The following is a 23218-nucleotide window of genomic DNA, read 5'->3' on the forward strand; positions in this document are numbered from 1 at the left end:
TTACACTTTAATTACACTAATTACACTTTAATAACATTAATTACACATACACTCATAATTAATTTCAACCCGCAATTAAAATTTTTTAAAAAGTTGACAAAAAAAAATTAAATCAAATTTAAATAATTTTTATTTCTCCCGCGAAAAAATAATTAATTGTAATTAAAATTAAAACCTAATTACTATTAATTACTTAATTACTTTTAAATTTATAAATGAAAACCCAAATTTCATTACAGAACGTCGGCGCCATTTTGAATTTTAACTCAAAATAAATTAAATCGAATTTAAATAATTCATATTTCTCCCGCGAAAAAACAATTAATTACAATTAAATTTCAAATTCAAATTGAAATAATTATTAATTACTAAATTACTTATAAATTTATAAATTAAAACCCGAACACTACAGAACAAGATGCCGGCGCCATTTTGAATTTCAACTGACTGCTGGTATAAACTCTCGGCAGGTGCTGCCGCCGCGCGGGAAAATTTGAAAGCATTTGAAAGTGCAGCAGTATCAAGTAACCGCAGGAGGAAAAAAAAGGCCAGACTTTAGAATCTACACATATACATTCATAGTATATATATATAAACACATATATATGTATATATATATATTCATAAATATGTGGTAGTAAAAAAGAAAAGGTCGGATCAGCTGTACGCGCAAGGTTATTCCAATAGTTTTTTATTAAATTCCGTGTATTATTTAAAAACTTTTTTAAAAATAATTTGAATAAATTTAAAACCAGTAAAGTTTAATTTTAAATAAACATTTAAATTTAAAATAAGTTATTTATTTATTTATTGTTTTATTAAAGTGATTAGTGATCGCCATGTTAGATTTTATGATCTTGTAATTGTTATTATTGTTTAGAAAAAAAAAAAAAATAATAACAATAATAATAAAATTAATTTAAATTAATTATTAAATTAAAAATTAACAAGTTAATTTAAAAAATAATTAAATTATCAGTTGGCGGTTTTATTTTTTTAACTTTTTATTTTTATTAAAATAAAAACTGGAGTAACACTGGCGGCAATTTTACTGGTATTTAAAATCATCCAAGCTGGATAGGTTACCCGAATATCTCCGCGATACCGTGGATTGGTTTATGGGGTAAGAAAATAATTAATTATTTATTTTTAAAATTATTTTTTTGTTTAATTTTAAATCAAAGTTAAAAAAAAAAATGACTGATTTATTTTATTGTTGGGAAAAGTTTTATCTGATAAGATATATGTTATCATATTTATTGTATGTTGATTATTATAGATTATAAATTATATATGTATATATATATATAAAGGTGTACGTGGCTAATTTGTCGGGCTTCAAATTATTGAGTTACGTGGAGTATAATTTGATATGAGTATCGAAGCCTGTCATTCGTGAACTGACAATTTATATATTGATATATAATAGTTAATATATATTTTGTAAATATATTAAATATGTTTGGGTTCAGTAGAAATAAAATTTTCAAATACTCGGCGATAAATAACACGCTGCCAATTGACGTCGAGGACACGGTCACTTGCTTCTGCAGGTTTGATTGGTTTTTAGTTTAAATATTTGAATTTAAAAAAAAAAAATGATGTCGAGTAGTTTTAATGGTTTTATATTTTTATATATACTGTGGGTGATGTAAATATATATTGATATTTTAAAGAATAATGGAGAAGTAGGTAGAGTTGAGTCAGCTGACTATTTTATATGTAACAGCTGATTCATTGTGGGTATATATATTTTAATCGAAGCTATATATATATATATATATATATATATATATATATATGTATGTATGTATGTATGTATGTAGAGTGCGTCGCAATGCTGATTTTTAGAGATATTTTATTTTTCATGTAACATAAAATTTTCGCGGATTTGAATTATAAGAGAGATTTTTTAAAAATTAATTTTGGTAAACTTTGGAGTTTAAATCGATTTCGATTATTTTTAATCGATAACTCGATTTGGGATTTAGAAATTTTGAAAAAAAAATTTAGAGTTTAAAAAAATTTTTAAATATTAAATCGATATATCGATTGACTAATCAATATATCGATTGACAAATCGATATATCGAATTATTAATCGATGTATTAAATTGTAAATTGATATCTCGATTTTAAATTTAGAAATTAAAAAAAATTTAAGAATATGGTATCGATATATCGATTTATTAATCGATATCTCGATTTATTGATCGATATTTCGATATATTGATCGATATCTCGATTTTTAATTTAGAAGTTTAAAAAAAAGTCAAGAACATGATAATCGATATATCGATTAATTAATCGATATATTGATCGATATATCGATTTATCGATCGATATCTTGATTTTGAATTCAGAAATTTAAATAAAAAAATAAAGAAGAACATGATAACGATGAATCGATTAATTATTCGATACATTGAATTATCAATCGATATATCGAATCATTAATCGATATCTCGAATCGTACTTTCAATATTTTTTTTTTTTAGAGAAAATTAGGAATAAAAAATAAATAAATATCAAATTGTTAATCGATACTTCGCACATTAATTCGATTAATCGAATCACTAAATCGATATATCGAATATTCGATTAAAAAATATTTTTTGAACTCTACAGAAATCGATCTTTTGTATAATTTTGTTTTTTTTTTATAGAAAAGCCAGACGGAAGGAGAAGGATGCAGGCACCACGGAAGATCCAAAACTGTACTTGGAGGAGGCGGCCCTCGAGCGACAGCTTCCCGAGCTGGACCTCAGGATGCTGGTGGATCTCCCTCCAGGTCTGGACTACAACGAGTGGCTGGCATCCCACACGCTCTCACTCTTTGACCACATAAATTTAATCTACGGTACAATATCCGAATTTTGTACTCAAACTGGTTGTCCCGACATGACTGGTCCTGGACTCAGGTACTTATTAATTTAATTCAGTTTATTAATTACCCAGCTATCATAAATAATAATAATTATTTATTTATTTATTTATTGCAGGACATATCTGTGGTTTGATGAAAAAGGAAAAAAAACCCGTGTCGCTGCTCCACAGTATATTGATTATGTGATGACATTTACACAACGTACTGTCAGTGATGAAACAATATTTCCTACTAAATATGGTATTTATAACTATTCATTTTATTTACTATTCAAAAGGTTAGAAAATAAAATTTATTTACCCCAGAAAATATTCAATATAAGTAAGGCTTGTTGGTACTCTTTCCACAGGAAATTCAATTTCCTACAATTTTTCTCTCTTATAATTTTTTCCTAAACCCCTTAGTTTACGAAATAAATATACCCCATAAATATATACTTGTCATATTTTGAATAATTGAAAATAAATATGGCTTGTTGGTACTCTTTCCACAGGAAATTTAATTCCCTACAATTTTTCTCTCTTATAGTTTTTTCCTAAACCCCTTAGTTTGCAAAATAAATATATCCCATAAATATATACTTGTCATATTTTAAAAAATGAAAAATAAATATGGCTTGTTGGTACTCTTTCCACAGGAAATTTAATTTCCTACAATTTTTCTCTCTTATAATTTTTTCCTAAACCCCTTAATTTACGAAATAAATATATCCCATAAATATATACTTGTCATATTTTAGAAAATGAAAAATAAATATGGCTTGTTGGTACTCTTTCCACAGGAAATGTAATTCCCTACAATTTTTCTCTCTTATAATTTTTTCCTAAACCCCTTAGTTTGCAAAATAAATATATCCCATACATATATACTTGTCATATTTTAAAAAATGAAAAATAAATATGGCTTGTTGGTACTCTTTCCACAGGAAATTTAATTCCCTACAATTTTTCTCTATTATAATTTTTTCCTAAACCCCTTAATTTACGAAATAAATATATCCCATAAATATATACTTGTCATATTTTAGAAAATGAAAAATAAATATGGCTTGTTGGTACTCTTTCCAAAGGAAATTTAATTCCCTACAACTTTTCTCTCTTATAATTTTTCTCTAAACTCCTTAATTTACGAAATAAATATATTCCATAAATATATACTTGTCATATTTTAAAAAATGAAAAATAAATATGGCTTGTTGGTACTCTTTCCACAGGAAATTTAATTTCCTACAACTTTTCTCTCTTATAATTTTTCTCTAAACCCCCTAGTTTGCGAAATAAATATATCCCACAAATATATACTTGTCATATTTTGAAAAATGAAAAATAAATATGGCTTGTTGGTACTCTTTCCACCGGAAATTTTATTCCCTACAATTTTCCTCTCTTATAATTTTCTTCCCCGATCCCTCCTTTACGAGATACTACCCTTATTTTCTAACCTTCAGCGTATTGATTAAAAAAAAATAAACAAATCAATCAATTACATAAAAAAAAAAAAAATTACACACTAATAAGTATCGATTTAATATTTTAAAATTAGCAAATGAGTTTCCAAGTTCATTTGAATCAATAGTACGTAAGATCCTGCGGCTACTGTACCACGTAGTGGCACACATTTATCACTGCCACTTTCGCGAAGTTGCACTATTGGGACTCCACGCTCATCTCAATTGTGTCTTCGCTCATCTTACTCTTCTTAATCAGCGTTTCAATCTTATCGATCCTAAAGAAACGGAAATACTTGGTGATTTAGAGGCCGCACTACTTGGTAACTATAAATTAATATTTTAAAATAATTCATTTAATAATTATTTATTTAAAATAGGTGATTCTGCCTCGACTGTCCAGGAACCCACGACTGCGGCCACCTAACAATAATAATAATTATAAATTTATTTATTTATTTTAATAATATAAGAAATGTTTTACGAGATTGTAGTTTGTGATCTCCGAATTCTTTCCCTCATTTGTTGGATTGTTTTTTTTTTTTTTTGCTTGTTAAAGTTACAAGTTACCTTGCACAGTACACCTAGTATGAATGAATTAAAAAAGTTGTTAGTGTGGATGCGAGGGAAAGAAAATTAATTATAATGATAATGCTAATAATTAAATAAAAAAAAAAAAATGTTAATTATTTAAATGGCAAAAGAAGGAAAAGGGAAAATTTAGTACCTGTAAATAGTGATCAGACGAAATGTAAATTATTTTTCCTTCGTTTGTTGTTAAATTGTGTGAGATTGTAAATAATTTATTGTAATGGTGATAATAATAATAATAATTTGGGTTATTATTGTTATTATTATTTAAATAGAGTTAAATAGAATAAAAATTGTTCTGAGAATAAAATATAAATAAAATATTGTATATTTAAAAAAAAGAAGATAAGCAAATAAATATACGGCGTTATTGAATTTTTTTTAATTTTTTACTGGCCCATTTTGCCTGGATTTTTTGGGACACTGGGACGGGTAGCCTTGGGTTTGGTCAGATTCATTTTATTTTTATTTATTTGTAGTTTTTTATGACTGGGACACTTTGGGACAGGCGTCCCAGTAGTGGACCAGCGGTCCATTATTAACTATAGCTGTCAATATGTGATTTATTAAAAAATCTGACGATTTTTATTTACCTAGATCATTGGGACACTTTGGGACATGTGGATCAGTTGTCCCATTTTGTTTCAAATAATTGATTCAACTTTTAATAATGTTCTATATATTTTTTATAAGTGGGACACTTTGGGACAGATGTCCCACGTGTCCCATTTTCAAAATTCTTCCTTTGACTTAAAAAAATTTTTGTGGTCCACTAAAGTATCTGGGACAGATGACCCATAAATGGTCCACTTTACCTCTAACATTAAAATTACTCAATTATTATTTTTTAATTATTCAAAAAAAATTAATCTGGGACAGTGGGTCAACTGTCCCATTTTATGGCTCATGGTCCATTATTGGCTCAAATTAAAAATATATAATCACTTATTTTTCTTTAGTTTATTTGGGTCACTGGGACACTTTGGGACAGGTGGTCCATCTGTCCCAATTAATCTGACCACTTATTTAGCCTTCAACAATAAATTTCACACAATTAAATTTTTCTGACCCACTCGTGACACTGGGACAGGTGTCCCATTTATGGGCCACTGTCCCAAAATTACTTATGAATCTCCACAAGACGTATGGCCCGACACAGATCAGCGATTTCAGTCAAAAAATATCCTAGAGCTTCAGCAATCGGCTTACAGACATCGCGGAACGACGTCGCGACATTGTATAAAAATATCAGAACCGGTTGGACCAATCCATTGAACGTAATCATCAGCACGGGTTTTATAAAATAATCAGCTGTCAGTTGAATTACTCCAACAGTGAGAGGTCTTACTACACTGAATAACATAAATTTAAATAATTGGAGTATGAACGCGGTGACAAAAGTTATCCCGATGTGAACTGTCGAGAATATTTCGGCCCAAAATCGCGTTGCCGCTTGATGAGTTTTTTCAACAAATCTATCGGTTGACAGAACTGGTGACGCGTCTGTTGTTTTATAGAATGTATGGTTACCGTGATCAAATAAATATATATGGGGTTTTTCTGATTGTCCTTCGATAGGCAAATTTACTCCGTTTACCAAATTTTCAATATTTACTGAATTTTGTCGTGATGTCTCCTCATTCTGTAATCAAATAATGATAACTCGTAAACGATCAGGTGTAGGTAAAATTTTATAAGAAACTTTTTTATAGGAAATTTAATTCTCTACAAAAAAGGTCTCTGTGAATTTTCATGTAAATTCAATAGGTTTCGAGTTATTGATATTTTTAAGTATTTGAATTTATCAAATCTGCCATAATGGAGATCCAGAAAAATTTTTTTATCTATATAAGGTAATTCTGGCTAAACTAGCAGAGATATGATAAAAATGATAAGAAACAAAATTGTAGAGAATTAAATTCTCTACAAAAATGGTCTTTACAAAATTCCCCATAAACTCAATAGTTTACTAGTAATCGCAATTTTAAAGTCTTTACTCCAAAATTACAAAAACAATTTCCAGTTTTTGTATCTTTATCAAGGAATTGTGACCATTCTACCCAAGATATGATAAAAATGATAAGGACCAAAACTGTAGCTCTTTGAATTCTCTACAAAAAATGTCCTTACAAAATTCCCCATAAACTCAATAGTTTACTAGTAATCGCAAGTTAAAAGTCTTTACTCCAAAATTACAAAAACAATTTCCAGATTTTGTATCTTTATCAAGGAGTTGTGACCATTCTACCCAAGATATGATAAAAATGATAAGGACCAAAATTGTAGCTCTTTAAATTCCCTACAAAAAACGTCTTTAAAATTTTTCTCCAAAACCCAATGGTTCACCACAAATTCAAAATTACCTTAGCCGTGTCTCCGAAATTTCCAGCAAAACTTCCAACAGACTCAGTGTCTATAAACTTACGCGTGTCTTCATTGTGTCTGACAATAGTCAAATCTTTATGGCCAAAATATCTAAAAAAAAAAAAAAACAGTCAACAAACAAGTGTACAAAAAAAAATAATAACCTCCATAATAATTTTAATTACATTCGATACCCATTAAAAATATTCTGATGATTTTTAAATTCATTTTTTACTTCGCGGTCTTCATTCACTTTCTGCATAAAATAAAAAAAAAATTAATAAATTAAATTAAGTAAAATAATTAAATAGTTTAATTAAATTTATTACATTTGAATTAACGTGTACAGACGTTAAATTACAAGCATCAACTTTAATATTATTATCATCATTATTATTATTATTAATCATTCTTAATTTCTTTAAAATTAATTATAAAAAAAAGTAAAATAAATATAAATAATAAAAATTAATTAACTGTTAAAATGTCTTGACAAATTAAGACATCTGTCAAAAAAAAAAAAAAAAAAAAAAAAATTGAATGTCAGAGAGCATAAATTGTATGTAAGCTTAAAGTATAAATTACAAGTAATTATCATACATTATTTTTTAAAATTAATTGTTTAATTGATTACATGATTACACAATTATTATTTACTTGACTAGATAAATCTCCGCTTATTTATTTTTATTCAACTCTAGTGTTTACATTTAAATAATGGAATGTATTAAGATTTATTGTGCGCAATTATTTTTATTAATAATATTTAATAAATGAGTATTGCTTGTAAGATTATTTACAATGAAAAAAAAAAAAAAAAAAAAAAAAAAAAAAAAAAAAAAAAAAAAAAAAGAAAAAAATGTTAATTTAATTTTGATTAAATGCTGTGAGTAATTAATTTAAGAAAATTTATAGTACGTAGTTGTAGTTAATGTAATTTCGCGTGGAATGAGTACCCACAACAATATATTACGAGTATGTTGTAATTAAGTAGTTTAATTGTTAATTAATTAGTGGGAAAATGATTTTCTTGGGTTTTGGGTTTTGGAAAATTTTTGGGAGCATAATTGAATGGATTTTTGAATTACTGACGTCGAGACGCGTAAAATGAGTACCCACAAGACCTATTTTGGATAAGTCATTTATTCAATTAATTATTAATTAATTAATTAATTAATTAATTAAATTTACAATTGATTGGAATATAGTGATGTGGGTACTCAAACTAGAGGAAATTGGGTGAGTAATCGAGAAATGGGGTTAAAAATTTTAAAAAATAAAACTGGTAGTTACAATAACAATAATTGTAGTTTTTTTAAAATTATTGATGTGAGTACTTGTTTAAACATAAAAAAAAAGCTAATGCGGAGGTTGTTATCGAAAATATAACGTAGATTATTCTTTGGTAAGAATAAATACGATTGATATGGTGTAATTAAATGTTTCAATTTTTATTTAAAATTTAAATTGATTTAATTAGAGTGTATTTAAAATAGATTAAACATATTGAAAATTATCTTTAGTATTGAGTAATGGCAATTTTTCAACACTCCGCTTTATCTCAAAGCTATTAAGCCAATCAGCGCTCGGTTTACCTTTGACGCCGCACAAATTTAAATTACAAAAATCAGCTAAGTTTTGTATCGCGCCCCGATGAAAGGGGTTGCCATTTTTGAAATGTTCATAGCGGCCCGCATTCATACGCTCGTTTGTTGTCATACCGAGTACTATTATCTGGTACAACTGACAGAGCAAAAGTGCACCGACCCATATCGAATGTAGGCCAGTGTTAACAGCGATCCACATTACCCAGGCATCGCATGTTGCCGCGGTCGCGAAAGAATCATCCGGATCCTTGTCACTGGACGTTGATGTCCAGCATTCGTGTTTCCAAAACTGTACTGTCGCTGCCAAAATTACCATACACAGACCGAATAATGAAATTAGAAATCCCAAAAAATACTTATGGTTGTATGCACCTGTAAAAATTTAATTTTTTTATTAGCGCGGGAAATTTGAATTTTTGAATTTAAATTTTAAGTTAAATGTAATTGTGGCTAATTACCGATACAATTATTGATCCAGGGACAATGGTGGTCAAATCTGGCAACACAGCGGTCACATGAGGAACAATGTTTCGATCTTATGGGTCTCCGTACTAAACAACTCGTGCAAAATCCTTGGGGTTCAAAACCGCCAGTTTCTGCGACTTCGACTATTGTCTAAAAAAATTAATTAATTTAAGACAAAAAAAAATTTTTGAATTTCAGACCATGGGAAAAAATCCATATGGGAATTCAGTGTATATTCTCATGGGGTTTCCACATAACGTTTTTGAGCGGATTCCCATATGGTTTTCTATAGAAAATATTAATCTGCTTATTAATATACGAGACCCCATAAAAAACCTATGGGGAATTTTATGGGAACACATAGGAATTCATATAGGAAACTATGGATTTTTATAAGAGATCATAGAGAAATCATGGGTATGATTTCCATAGAAAATTGTGAATTTAAAGATTCCCATAGAATCCCATGGAAGAATTTATATCAAGATCGATGCTCGATTTCCACATAAATTTTTTTTATAGGGAAGAGACATAAAAATCCAGATACTCCGGATTCTATAGAAACTTAGATTCCCATACAAATTTCCCATAAAAAATCCATACATCCAATTTCCTGTATGGGAATCCAGCTTCCCATAGTTTCCTATAGATTTCCTATACGGTAATTATACCCATGGTTTCCTACATGAATTCTTATATAAATCCATACACTCCTATATTAATTTCTATGGGTTCCCATGAAATCCCATATAAACTTTTTTTCCAGTAGTTGTCCAAAATATTTACTTACATTTAATTTGTCCTCATGGGTTGCTGATATTACACCAGGGTCGCCACGCCATGACTGTATAAAACAGAGCCAGAGCGGTACTGAACCCACGGCTAATAAAACCCATAGATACCAAGACGCATGAATACCCAGCCAGAATATCCATGTGATATATATCCACATCTATGATTTATATATTTAATTATTCAGTAAATAAATATATAAATAAATAAATAAAATAAATATTTAAAAGCATACCTTTGTGGCAAGATAAATAGACATCGGTAAAATGTGAAACAGTCTCTCGTCAAATAGATACATTTTAGCGACATAAACAGCAATATAGAGTATTAAAAAGGCACCTAGTTTAATTAAATAATCCAAATTGCTTTGGAATATCAAACCAATCAAATAGAATACTATAAATGGCGTACTGACCATACAGTACCATCTTACCCGCTGTAAAAACATGTTCATCATTACACCAATAAAAAAAATAAATATCACACCTCAACTCTACACAAATTTCCCCGTCGAATGAGTACTCACACGCCCATATTCCCAATTCATATATTTTCATATATTTTATATACATATATATATCAACTTATCAGAACATATCGATGTGGGTACTCAAACTTCATGAAATTTCCAGGAGATTCTATACCCACTTGAGCTAGGCCCAAAAAACTTACCTTGTCCTTACACCAGGCCCGTGTCCTCCCCTGGCGTTCCCTTATTTCATGGCTGATTTTAGCTCCCAGCCAAGCGGCGCCAATATGGGGCCTCAGTAAACTCAGAGGTGTTTCATTCTGAAAATTAGCGATCTCCAGCGAGGCTCCATGGGTAATTAGCGTGTGAATAGCAGTATTATTTTTCGCAATAATCGCCCAGTGCAACGCAGTGTTACCATGAATAATATCAGTCAGTGAATGACTCGCTCCCAAGACCAGCAGCAGTCTCGTCGGGTCCAGGCTAAAAAAACAATTGTAATTTTGACTACATCACAGGTTAATACTTTTCTGTTTACAATCGACTAATTAATTTTATTCAAAAAAAAATTATTTACCTGTTGACTTTGAATGCGCTCCACATCAATGGGGTCATGCTGCTCCGGTCAGGGTCATTGGGGTTGACCCCTTTAGCGACCAGGTAGGCGACGATACCCGTGTGCCCAAACTGAGCCGCCAAATGAATGCAGGCAAAACCTTCAGAGTCTCTGAGCGATGGATCAGCACCAGCGCGCATCAGAATTGAAAATGTTGGCAAGTGGCCTTGTCTTGCTGCCCAGTGCAGGGGAGTAGAAGACAATTCGCCACCAATTGCATCAACATTCGCGCCTTTGGCTATCAGATACTTGACTATTTCTGTCCGGTTGTTTATCGCCGCCCAGTGAAGCAGAGTCACCGTCTCTGCGTCGGGCTCGTTAACGTCAGCACCAGCATCAACCAACTCGGTGACTCTTTCCAATGCTCCGTACTGGGTCGCCTTGACGATATCGAACCTACTGTAGTCCTGGTTCGACCTGGGTGCTGTTGGGATATCAGTTTTTTTTGGCTCTTCTTCATTGTAGTCACCAGGACACGTTGCTCTTATTGATAATGTATACATCTAATAATAATTTTTATATATATATATATATATATGTATATATGTATGTATGTATGTATAAATATATATGTGGAGAGAAATATTTAATTTGCAAACGTACCTTGCTTGTTTAATTCATCTTATTTTGTAGAGGAATTTTGGAATTTTGAAATCGTGAAAATTATTTTTAAAAATCGATTTTATTTTAAAATCGATTTGATTTAAAACTCCGACTCCAGCAAACACGATCTGAAAACTGTATACAATTTTATTACTACGGCTTTACTACATTGTTGCAATTTTTTTTTGGATGCTGCTGCCATCTAGGCCTCGGCGGGTAAAATAAATTTTTAACTTACCGACAGGTGGCAGCTGTCACACCTTTTTTTTTGGGTACTGAAGTAAGCTGATTTTTGGATTTTGGAAAAATGGTAAATTATAAAAAAAAAAAATATTTGAAAAAATTGCGCCTGTAGTTTTTTTTATTTTCTACATGTGCATATTTTTAGTTTTTTTTTTTTTTTTGTAAATTTATTGAAAAAAATGAGAATTGTTGAAAATACGAAAATTTTTGATTGTCTGTTAAATGGAATCAAATTTTTTTAGCCGCCATTTTATGAAAATTTTTGCCGCCATTTTGGTTTGAAATTATTCTGGAATTAAAATTGGGAGTAATTAACTTTTCATGTTTTTAGAAGTTGACGGTAGGTAATTGGGTTTTAAATGTAAAGTAATTGCACTTACCCTGATAGCCAAGTTGGCGAGAAACTGACGAGAACCTTGCAGCTGCAACTGGACACTAAGTTGACCACCAACAGTTGGTACCTCCAATAGTTGATAGACATTTTCTGATAAAGTTGGTGGCAAAAGTTGTAAATTCAATATGTTGACGAACACTTTCTGAGAAAGTTGGTGGCAAAAGTTGGTGATCATAAGTTGACGGTAAGTTTACTTTCAATTTCCTCAAAAACTTGCATTCCAGTTGCGGCTCCATACTGCCGCCAACTTTCTGAGAAAGTTGGCGGTAACTTGTAGCCAAAAGTTGCAAAATCTAAAGTTGTTGACAACTTGTCGTCAAGTTGGTCGGAAACTAATGAATGACCAACTTTTTCACGATCAACTCGTGTAATCAGGGTATTGCGGATTTTGAAAGTTGACGAATACTTGGAAGAATTCGAAATCTTACGAATAATTCGAAAATTAACGGATACTTCGAAAAGTTTAAAAACTTACGAATACTTTTGAAATTTACAAATACTTTGAACAATTCGCAAATTTGCGAATAAATTGAAAATCAACGAGAAATTTGGAAATTGACGAATAATTCGAAGTTTTCGAATAGTTCAAAAACTTATGACTACTTTGAACAATTCGAAGTCTTATGAATAATTTTAAAAAATTTACGGAAAATTCGGAAATTGACGAATATTTCGAATAGTTCAGAAATTTACGAATACTTCAAATAATTCGAAATCTTACGAATAACTTGAAAATTGCCGCGAAATTTGTAAGTTAACAAATACTTCGAATAATTCGAAATCTTATGAATAATTTAAAAATTTACGAATACTTCGAATTCTTCGAATAGTTCAAAAATTTACGAATACTTCGAATAATTCGAAATCTTGTGATTAATTTTAAAATTGACGAATATTTCGAATTTTTCGAATAGTTCGAATTTTTCGAAAACTTACGAATACTTCAAATAATTCGAAATCTTACGAATAATTTAAAAATTGGCGCGAAATTTGTAAGTTAACAAATATTTCGAATTCTTCGAATAGTTCAAAAATTTACGAACACTTCGAATAATTCGAAATCTTGTGATTAATTTTAAAATTGACGAATATTTCGAATTTTTCGAAAATTTACGAATACTTCAAATAATTCGAAATCTTACGAATAATTTAAAAATTGGCGCGAAATTTGTAAGTTAACAAATATTTCGAATTTTTCGAACAGTTCAAAAATTTACGAATACTTCGAATAATTCGAAATCTTGTGAATAATTTAAAAATTGTCAAATACTTCGAATAATTCGAATATTTACAAGTACTTCGAATTCTCAAAAATTTCAAAAACTTTCGAATAATTCGTAATTTTAATCTAAAACAAGTTCTAACATAAATATGTTTTACTACACCCTATAAAATCAAACTAAAAAGTTTAAGACAATAAGACTTTTGATGATCCCAACCTGGTTTCAGTTTTAGCCTTTAGTTGGTCTCGTCGGTTTTATTTGATGGCAAAGGTATAGTCTTTAAGGTTCATCTCAAAGAGCCATGGTATGAGTTGGGTTGGTTCGAGATCCAGGATCCTTGCGTCTGGAAGTTGAATAAGAAGTTGGACAAGTCCGAGTCCAAGTAAGGACAGTAACGGTTACGGTCCAAGTATAAGTTGAGAAGGTAGAGGTAGAGCGTAGAGATGGAGCTGAAGATGGAGATGGAAATGGAGGTGGAGGTGAGGTGGAGGTGGAGACGAAAGGATGGAGATGGAAGTGGAGATGGAGATGGAGAAGTAATGGTATAGGTATATAAGGGAACTTTGTCGATCAGAGTTGAAGGAGACTTCCGGGTCTGCCTTCCGACTATATACACACTAAGAGTAGACTCAGTTGAGCCAAGAACCACTACAAGAACAAACATACTCTCTTGAATACTATATTACTGTATATATTTATTATATAGATGTATATAGACGACAATACGGACGTTACAGTGTACATTTTACTTTGTTAAACTAACCTAACAAAGTAACTGATCTATAACTATGCTAACAAATTTATAATTGATGTTTTATTAATTATTATTATTATTATTTTTTTTTTATTAGATTTACTTTTTCGTAGTTCGATAACTAGGGATTTGAATTAAATATCGAAAACTTTATAAACTTTTTGTCGTACTATACTTTTTTTTTTTTGCTATGAAAGCTCGAAAAAATGGAGGTCGAAGTAGAAAATGGACGATTTTTTGTGATTTTTTTTAGCGGGAAAATTCAAAGCAAATTAGTTGGAGTTTCTAAAGTTTGCGTCAGTCAGATATTTAGAGTATAAATATCATAAATTAATTAATTTATATACTTTTTTTATGTAACTTTAAATATACGGGATGAATGTCATAAAAATTAAAATTAGTTTTTTTTTTTTTTTTTTTTTTTTTTTTTTTTTTTTTTTTTTACTAGAGGTAAATTTATTTTGAAGCTGGTAGATTTTGATGTCAATTTTTTTTTTTTTTTTTAAGGGTTATTAGATTTTAAATACGGGAAATTTGAATGCAAAATTCAATGGGCTGACAATTGAGATTAAAAACAAAAAAAAAAAAAAGAGTACTGTATTTTGGGAATTTTTGAATTTGAATCTAAGACAATTTTGGGATTAATTACATAGATGGTGTATTTTTATTGAAAATTATGCTTTAATTTTTTTTGTTGTCGGAAAATTGATTTCCTGTACAGAGAAAAAATTTTCACCCTGAGAAATTCTTTGCAATGGAAATAGAAAATGAAAATTTTGGGGTAGAAGTTATTATTCCCCTTGGAAAATTCTTTGGATTGTAAATTGTAAATGAAAATTTTTTTGGGGTAAGAAAAAATTTATTTGTAATAAAGGAAAATTTTTTGGGGTAGGAAAAAATTTCCTTGTAATAAGAAAAAATTTTCTTGGGGATAATAATTTTTCATTACAAAAAATTCAAAATGAAAATTTTTCTTGGGATAAAAAAAAATTTATTTGTAATGAAAGAAATTTTCTCAGGATAAGGAAAAATTTTCTTTTCATGATAAAAAATTTTTCATTCCCAAGAAATTCTTCCCATTTAAAATTGAAAACCAAAATTTTCTTATATCAAGTAAAAATTTTCTTAAAGCGAAAAAATTTTCACTCTACCCCATATTTTTTTCCATTATAAGAAAAAAAAAATTTTCTTATCACAAGTGAAAATTTCTTATCAACAAAATTTCTTCCAACTCCTTTTTTCCATAAGACTAATTTTCCAAAATTACCCGTAAAAATTAAAAAATTTCTAGAACACACATTAAATTTTCCTCATAAATTTCCTCTAAAGCCGATATTTGTATCCACCACAAAAAATCATCCGCCAAATTTTTTATTCCCCAATTTAACCCCTTTATTCCTCTCAAAAAATAAAACTAAGTAAAACAAATGAAAAGCATTGAAAAGCTCGAGGCATCCTCGAAAATGAGTTCATCAACTTTTATATTTTTTTCAGGTATGATAATTTTTATAATCTTTTTGGTCTCCTACCCGCTCATAAATCCCTTTACTTTAAAAAAAAAAAACGTGGGCTTAAGCTCAAAGCTTTCAAATTTTCGAAATATTTATTTCGATAATTTCCCATCGGTATTTACAAAAGGTAGATGATCTAATACAATCACTGAGTCATCTAAAATATATATATCCATATATACATATATATATATATAATAATCCAATAATAATAGAAAGTAAAGTAAAGAAAGAAATATATATATATAAAAAAAGGTAAATATATAATCGGAAATTGACGCGAGTATAAAATGACTGCACGCGCGAAAGCTATTACCAGTAGAATACGAGGCATCTCACGTCAGAAACTCTTGAAAGGACGAAGGGGAACATTTTATACTCGTGACCGTGCTAGAGCAACACAACACAGTTATATATGTCGGCTACAAGAGTATACACCAGGCACTAGGCGGTGGCAGTACCGGGTGGTCGTGGGTAAAGTCTCTTGAGAATCATATATATATATATATATGAACGGACAATATATAGCTAGGTGGGCGAGAGAAAAACGGGAGCGTTTGGGAGAGGGTAATTATCTGTTTCTCAGGTCCATTACACCTAGGGGAACTAGGGAAAAGCATTCTCTCTTTTAGTTCCTTCCTCACCCTCACCCTCATTCTAACCCACCCCCGCGAGCCCTCAAACCCTCGGTCTTTCTCTTTCTTACTCTTTATCTCTCAGCTCTCTCGGGGATGGGGCCAGTACGTGAGGGGAAATAAAAATGGATATAACGCTACGGAAATTACAAATTCTATATCTAGTGTATATGTATATATATATATATATATATATGTAGGTATATATTTATTATTTATTACCATTATTAACTGTATGACAAACTGTCTAATAATTGTTAATATTTATATTATATGTGGGAAATATTTTTTTATTTTACGTTTTAACTGCAGTCTTTTTATTGGATGGACTTTATATAAGTACATATGGCATCTTTATATAGCGAGGTATGTGATGGTAGGAGGGGGTGGTATATATGTACTTTATGTACATGCTCAAGTGGGTGGACGAGACGAAAACCACCGTGGAGATTGGAAACTGTCACCAAGCCAAGCAACTATATTGTACATACTCTACGTGATTCTACATTATAATATGATGCAATAAAATTTTTAAAAGTATTTTATGTATTTTTATTTATTGAATTATTTGCTTTTTATTTTTTTATATTTTTTTATAGAGTATCTGAGTCATGTTTAATTAAATCAGTTGCTATTACTATTACTCGAAATACGAAAATTGCTATCGCGTGACTTGGGGGTATATTTTATTATTTCGTTGAAATTTTTCAAAAGCTTCTTGTTTTTTTTTTTTATTTATTTTCTAGGAAGTATTATTTATGTGTATATTATAAATTATTAATTGGTTTTGTTTTTATTGTGAGTTTAGATTTTTTAAATGGACAGGTCAATAATTTACGAAACGATTTAATTTAGAAAAGTATAATTTTTGGGGTGAAAATTGATTTTTTTGGAAAATGGATTTTGTTTTTGGATTCTTGGTCACGAGACGAGAAAAATGAGTACCAACAAGCTGGTATTCTGATCAAAAGGTAAATAAGTCGATATATGTCAGTATATATTTATTTTTGGTTCACTTACTCGAAATATAGTGATGTGGGTACTCATTTTACTCGTCATGACCTTCTTGTCAAGAAAACAATGACCAGTTTAAATAAAAAATAATTATGTACATTTTTGATTTTTATAAAATCAAAATTTATAAAAAAAAAAACAATTATTTTGGTGAAAATAAATTTTTTTAAAAAAAGAGTATTATTTTTGAATTCTAGATCGCATTACGCGTAAAATGAGTACCCACAAGCCTACATTCTGATCAAAAGGTAAATAAGCTGATATATGTCAATATACTTATTGATAAAAATATATATGTACTTTTGGTTCACTGACTCCAAATATAATGATGTGGGTATTCATTCTACTCGTCATCTCCTTCTGGTCAATAAAAAATGGTAAATTTAAAAAAATTAATAATATAATAATATACAATATATATAATATGAAAATATATAAAAATCATGAGCCTAGTGATGTGGGTACTCAAACTGGCGGAAATTGGCCGAGGAATCTAGCGAGCATAGTGATTTAACATTAAATTTTAGTTTGTGATTACAGACTACATATATAACATTTTATTATATATAATGTATCAATGGTATATATAAAGGTTCTATTGACGTTTCAGCAATCAACTCTACAGATAAATTATGACTGTTATACAGTAGCTATACCATCATTTAGTAGCCCTTGGGAGTTTATCGAGCTCTGACACGCAAAATCGTCCAACTAATAGTTATACTATATATGTCTATACATATATATAGATATATAACTACAGACGATGCCAAGCCCATGATAGTCTATAACTGACGTATCCACTATAAAATATTAACATTAACATATTGAAAAAAAAAATATATATATATAATAATAATAATGATAATAAATATGAGGTGTAATAAAAATATATATGAAAATGGATATGATATAAAAATTATTTGAAATGTAAAATAAAAGAAAAAGTGGGAAAATAAAGAGTGTTCATCTTATGTACACAAGATACTTTTACAATGGGGTAACATTCATGCCCTCCCCCCCCCCCTTTTCCCCCTTTTCCAGCTACTACTCCCCACCCCCAGCCACCCGTTTGACGGTAGAATAGGTGGTTGTACCGTAAAAGACACGCCAGCAGCCAGCAGGTCTAAGAGGTTGATGCTTTTAAGAACATAAAATACGTTTACGTCCTCGTGTATTTTTCTTACCGCTAAGACTCTCTGGAGAGAGGAGAGAAGGTTGCTCGTAAACCCACCACGATCTTAAGATCGATATACACACTACACACTGGGTAGTCGACAACTTGAGCAACGCTCTACTGTTAAAGCTCACGCTGAAAGACCTTCGAGCCTGTTTCCAAGAGATAAAACCATTTCAACCTCTCATTTAACTTTGTTGTCATTATTTTAAACATTTTTTGACATCACAATCTATATAATAAATTTTTAAATTTTATATTCTAATCCTATTTTTACTATTTATTATTTTTTTATAACCCTACAGGCTCTAAGCTCGTTTTTACATGAAAAATGACGTGGTTTTTGGTAAAAAAGTTTCGAATGACAAGATGGCGGGTTTTTAACAAAATGGCGGAAAGATAAAAATTCGCGGGCTTTTTGTTTCCACTCACAAAAATTCAAATTGAGACAGAAGTTATAGTTTTTCATCCGATTTTTTAAAATTACGTTTTCATCAAATGGCAACGTTTTAAAGTCATAGGAATTTATTTAAAAAATGGCGCCAACAGTCTGTATGTAAAAGAATTTTTTTTTCGCGCCAAAAAATTTTTTTTTTTCATGTATACAAAAAAAATGTTTTTTGAGGTCCTCCAGCTGAAAATTAACAGAAAATGGGTGTGGCCTCAAGTAACCATTTTCAAAAATTTTTTTTTTTGGAAAAAATATTCAAATCCAAAATTCCACTTCAAATTTCTAAAATTTTCATTTTTTTTAATAAAAAATTTCACATATATTTGAAAAAATTTTTTTTTAATTTTTTTGGCGACTATATTTTGGCTGATTCTCCCTTTCGTATATATTTATACATATATATGTATATATATACAGAAGATTTTATGTAAGGTTGGAGACTTACTCAATGATTGATAAAATGTGAGTTTTCGTAGCACAAAGTGCGGACCGGGTGGTAAAGAGAGATAGAATAAGAAGGCATAGTATTCGTAGCTGCTTCCTGCAGAGTTAAATATTCATTACTGAGTTGTAAGCTTCTCTCCCTACTGGTGTACTGTACAGCACTGGAACACGAGCTTTCGCATTCTCGCTCTCTAGACTAGAGACTTGTTCACTTAGCTTCAACGATCCTTATATACACGAGCCTCAGAACAGAGAACAGAAACTACACAAGTACTAAAACGCGCGATCGTCTTACTTTTACTCTCTTCTCTTTTTAAAACATATATATATATATATATACATCTAAGCTTTACGCATTCTGACATTATTTCTCATTCCTTTTATTTATTATTAATTATTATCCCTTTTATGCTCATCCCTGTCCATTAAAAAATTACCCTCATTAAAACGAAACTGATTTTTTAAAATTCCAACTGATTTTACAACTCTGTTTTTATTTATTTAAATTTTCCCGCCAAAATTTTTAAACATTTGAAATTTTTAAAAAATTTGGAAAAGGTTTACTTCGATAGCCACGCCCACAATTTTCTGTTAACTTGAGCTTTGATATATTTTTCATTCCATGAATTTTCAAAATTTTCGGGTGCGAAAAAAGTTTTTCCATGACATGGAATAAGAAAATTTGAAAAATCGAAAATTATTGAAAAATACGAATGTGAATGTATGACATGAAACAAATTTAAAATTTTAAATAAATGGTGTAAGGAATTTTAAATTTTTCGACTATGTTCACATTGAAAAATAATTAAGCGATTTTTTGAATTTTACAAACCATTTTTTTGGAAAAATACGAATAGATTGAAACAGAAATCAATGGATTTAGATGAAAGCTCTAATAAATGGCGAATTAGATGTTGAAGTATGGAATGATAAAGAAAAGTGTGAAAATGGTAATTTTTCAAATTTTCAGTGTCGATATTTTTCAAGCTAACAAACGGATTGTAATAATTCATGCGGTGATCGAAAGGGCGTCAAAAGAAAAGATTTGACATGATTTTCAACAGATTGAGGCTCAAACATGATAACTTATTTAGGAAAAATTGAGAAAATTTTTATTTTTCCAATTTTTCCTCCATTTTTTAGGAAATTAACCAATTCCATGTTTTTTGCGGCTTTTGACTTGAAATTTAAAATTTCTAAGCAGTCGAGTGATTGAAAAAAAAAAAAAAATATTTTTTGCAAAAATGAAATTTTTGAAATTTAAAAATCCATGAAACTCAAAATTCTAATAATAAAAATAGTAAATTTAACATTATGGTAAACGTGTTTTAGATAGAAAGTTATAAATTTTGATGTCCAGACAGTAAGCTTTGAATTCAAATATTTTTTTAGCAGCCGAGTTTCGAACCGTGATCCCTCGGCATCCTATCCAAAGACCCGATGCCCCTTATATTCAAATTCTCTTACCCCGGCAATTGGACATGCAAATTTATTTCACTAAAATAACTAATTGTTTAAATGGATTAATGTTATTTTAATTATAATATACTTGAAATATTTAACAAAAAAATAATATTTTGAATTTCAAAAAAAAGTAGATATTTAGTATGATAAAGCGCCGTCTTGAATCAAGTCGCTGGTGTCGCAAACCAAAAGTTTATTTTTGAGACAAAAATATCGTGTTCTTAATTACAGAATTAAATAATTTTGTTTAAAAAATTATAATTCTTAATTCCTGAATAAATTTTATAAAATTAAAAGACAAAAAGAATTATTTTTTTTTTTAAATTATTGAACCAAAAAAAATTTTTTTTGTGTTCAATATCACAAAAAAAAATTCAACAAAAGCTCGACGTCAATATCAATATAAATATAAAATAGATATTAAATATCAATACATTTTGAAAATATATGTATATATATATATATATATATATATATATATATGTATATATATATTCAAATAAAAGGATATAGAGATATGTACGTTTGTCAACCTTTTAACATAAATTTTTTTATTTATTTTCCCAGATAAAAAGTTCTTTGTGAAGCTAGTGTGTATGTGCGTCTAATATATCACCGATTGTTTTCGCGGGCGTTCAAGCAACAGAGATAAGACCACGAGAGGTATATGTGGAATAATCTGTGGATTATATTCACATTATTGTATTATAATAAATAACAATAATAATAAAATTTATATAAGAAACTATAGACAATATATGTAATATATGATAGATTTGACAGTTAAGTTTTATTTAATTTAATTTATTTTTGTTTTTTTTTTTTTTTTTTTTTTCATTAATATATATAGTTTCCGAGAGATTAGGAAGCGTTGCCAAGAATTCTTAATATGAAAGTTTATGAGGAAATTCCAAAAAAATATGAGAGAACAGGGAAGAAAATAAAAGGCGGGTTCATTTATCCAATCTCCTTATAACACGTACATGATTATTCTCTCAACGTCTTTGCCATTTTATTTTATTAATTCTCTTGTTAGTCCCTTTTACTTAACTTCACATATTTATTATTATTTTGTATTTTTAATATAATTTTTAATGGATCATTTTTCATATACTTTAATTATGAGCAATGAGAATTTTTAATTATAAGACGAGACAAGATTTTATGGTTTTTTGGGTTGCGGGTGACATAAGGGCGGGTTCGTGTTCGTCCTTATGGCTCACGAGACAAAAAGGGCGGGAATTTTTATTTTTTAGTGGTTTAAATTCAAATTTTGAATTTTTTTCGCGCCCTTAGTTCATGGGATATTCGCCCTTATGACACATAAGAGAAGAAGGCCGGAAATGTCTGTTTTTGAAAGGTATTGAAATTCAAATTTTGAATTTTTTCGCGCCCTTATGACACACGGGACAAAAAGGACAGAAATTTTTATTTTTTAGTGTTTTAAATTCAAATTTTGAATTTTTTTCGCGCCCTTAGTTTGGAAGATGTTCGCCCTTATGACACGCAAGAGAAAAAGGGCGGAAATTTTTATTTTTTAGTGTTTTAAATTCAAATTTTGAATTTTTTCGCGCCCTTTGTTCGTGGGGTTTTCACTTTTATGGCAAACGGGATAAAAAAAAGGGCGGGAATTCTAGTTTTTGAAAAGTATTGAAATTCAAATTTGGAATTTTTCCGCGCCCTTAGTTCATGGGATTTTTGTCCTTATGACACACGGAATAAAAAGGGCGGGAAGTTTTTTTTTTTTAAAGTATCGAAATTTAAATTTTGAATTTGTTCGCGTCCTCAGTTTAGGGGATGCTCACCCTTATGACACAAAGAAAAAAATTGTTTCTATGAAGCATAAAGGCGCGAAAAAAAATGAAATTTTGCTTTTTGAATTTTGATATTTTTATATACAAAAAAAAAAAAAAACATCCACCCTTATGCCTTTGCAACGGCATTTTATTTAAGGAAACGCCCTTATGACACTTGTAACCAACTTTTAAAACTCTCAGTGTCTAATTACAATAAATTATTTTCCCAGCCCCAAAAAAAAAAAAAAAAAAAAAAAAAAAGTATAAAATTT

At 29.5% G+C, this 23218-nt stretch overlaps 2 protein-coding genes across 4 annotated transcripts; one reads left to right on the forward strand and one right to left on the reverse strand.

The window, feature by feature from the left end:
- Positions 1 to 616: 616 nt before the first annotated feature.
- LOC103571458 (MOB kinase activator-like 2) lies at positions 617 to 5299 on the forward strand. 2 transcript variants are annotated; one of them, XM_014439499.2, is made up of 5 exons: positions 617 to 1123; positions 2666 to 2920; positions 3002 to 3126; positions 4429 to 4656; positions 4714 to 5299. In XM_014439499.2, exons 1-5 carry the CDS (start codon positions 1119 to 1121, stop codon positions 4758 to 4760), a joined length of 660 nt encoding a protein of 219 aa, XP_014294985.1. In that variant the 5' UTR covers positions 617 to 1118; the 3' UTR covers positions 4761 to 5299. The 2 variants fall into 2 exon arrangements, with proteins under 2 accessions (XP_014294985.1, XP_008547850.1); XM_008549628.3 differs by lacking the exon at positions 617 to 1123 and adding an exon at positions 1280 to 1553.
- Positions 5300 to 8713: 3414 nt separating this feature from the next.
- LOC103571469 (palmitoyltransferase Hip14) lies at positions 8714 to 11987 on the reverse strand. Of its 2 annotated transcripts, none has more exons than XM_008549648.3 (7): positions 11841 to 11987; positions 11199 to 11740; positions 10825 to 11104; positions 10388 to 10588; positions 10151 to 10312; positions 9354 to 9510; positions 8714 to 9267 (listed from the first exon to the last, which is right to left on the reverse strand). In XM_008549648.3, exons 2-7 carry the CDS (start codon positions 11738 to 11740, stop codon positions 8786 to 8788), a joined length of 1824 nt encoding a protein of 607 aa, XP_008547870.1. In that variant the 5' UTR covers positions 11841 to 11987; the 3' UTR covers positions 8714 to 8785. The 2 variants fall into 2 exon arrangements, with proteins under 2 accessions (XP_008547870.1, XP_008547862.1); XM_008549640.3 differs by having other exon boundaries at positions 10825 to 11128.
- Positions 11988 to 23218: the final 11231 nt, after the last annotated feature.

This window comes from Microplitis demolitor, chromosome 4, assembly GCF_026212275.2.
Source record: "Microplitis demolitor isolate Queensland-Clemson2020A chromosome 4, iyMicDemo2.1a, whole genome shotgun sequence".
Lineage (NCBI taxonomy): Eukaryota > Metazoa > Arthropoda > Insecta > Hymenoptera > Braconidae > Microplitis > Microplitis demolitor.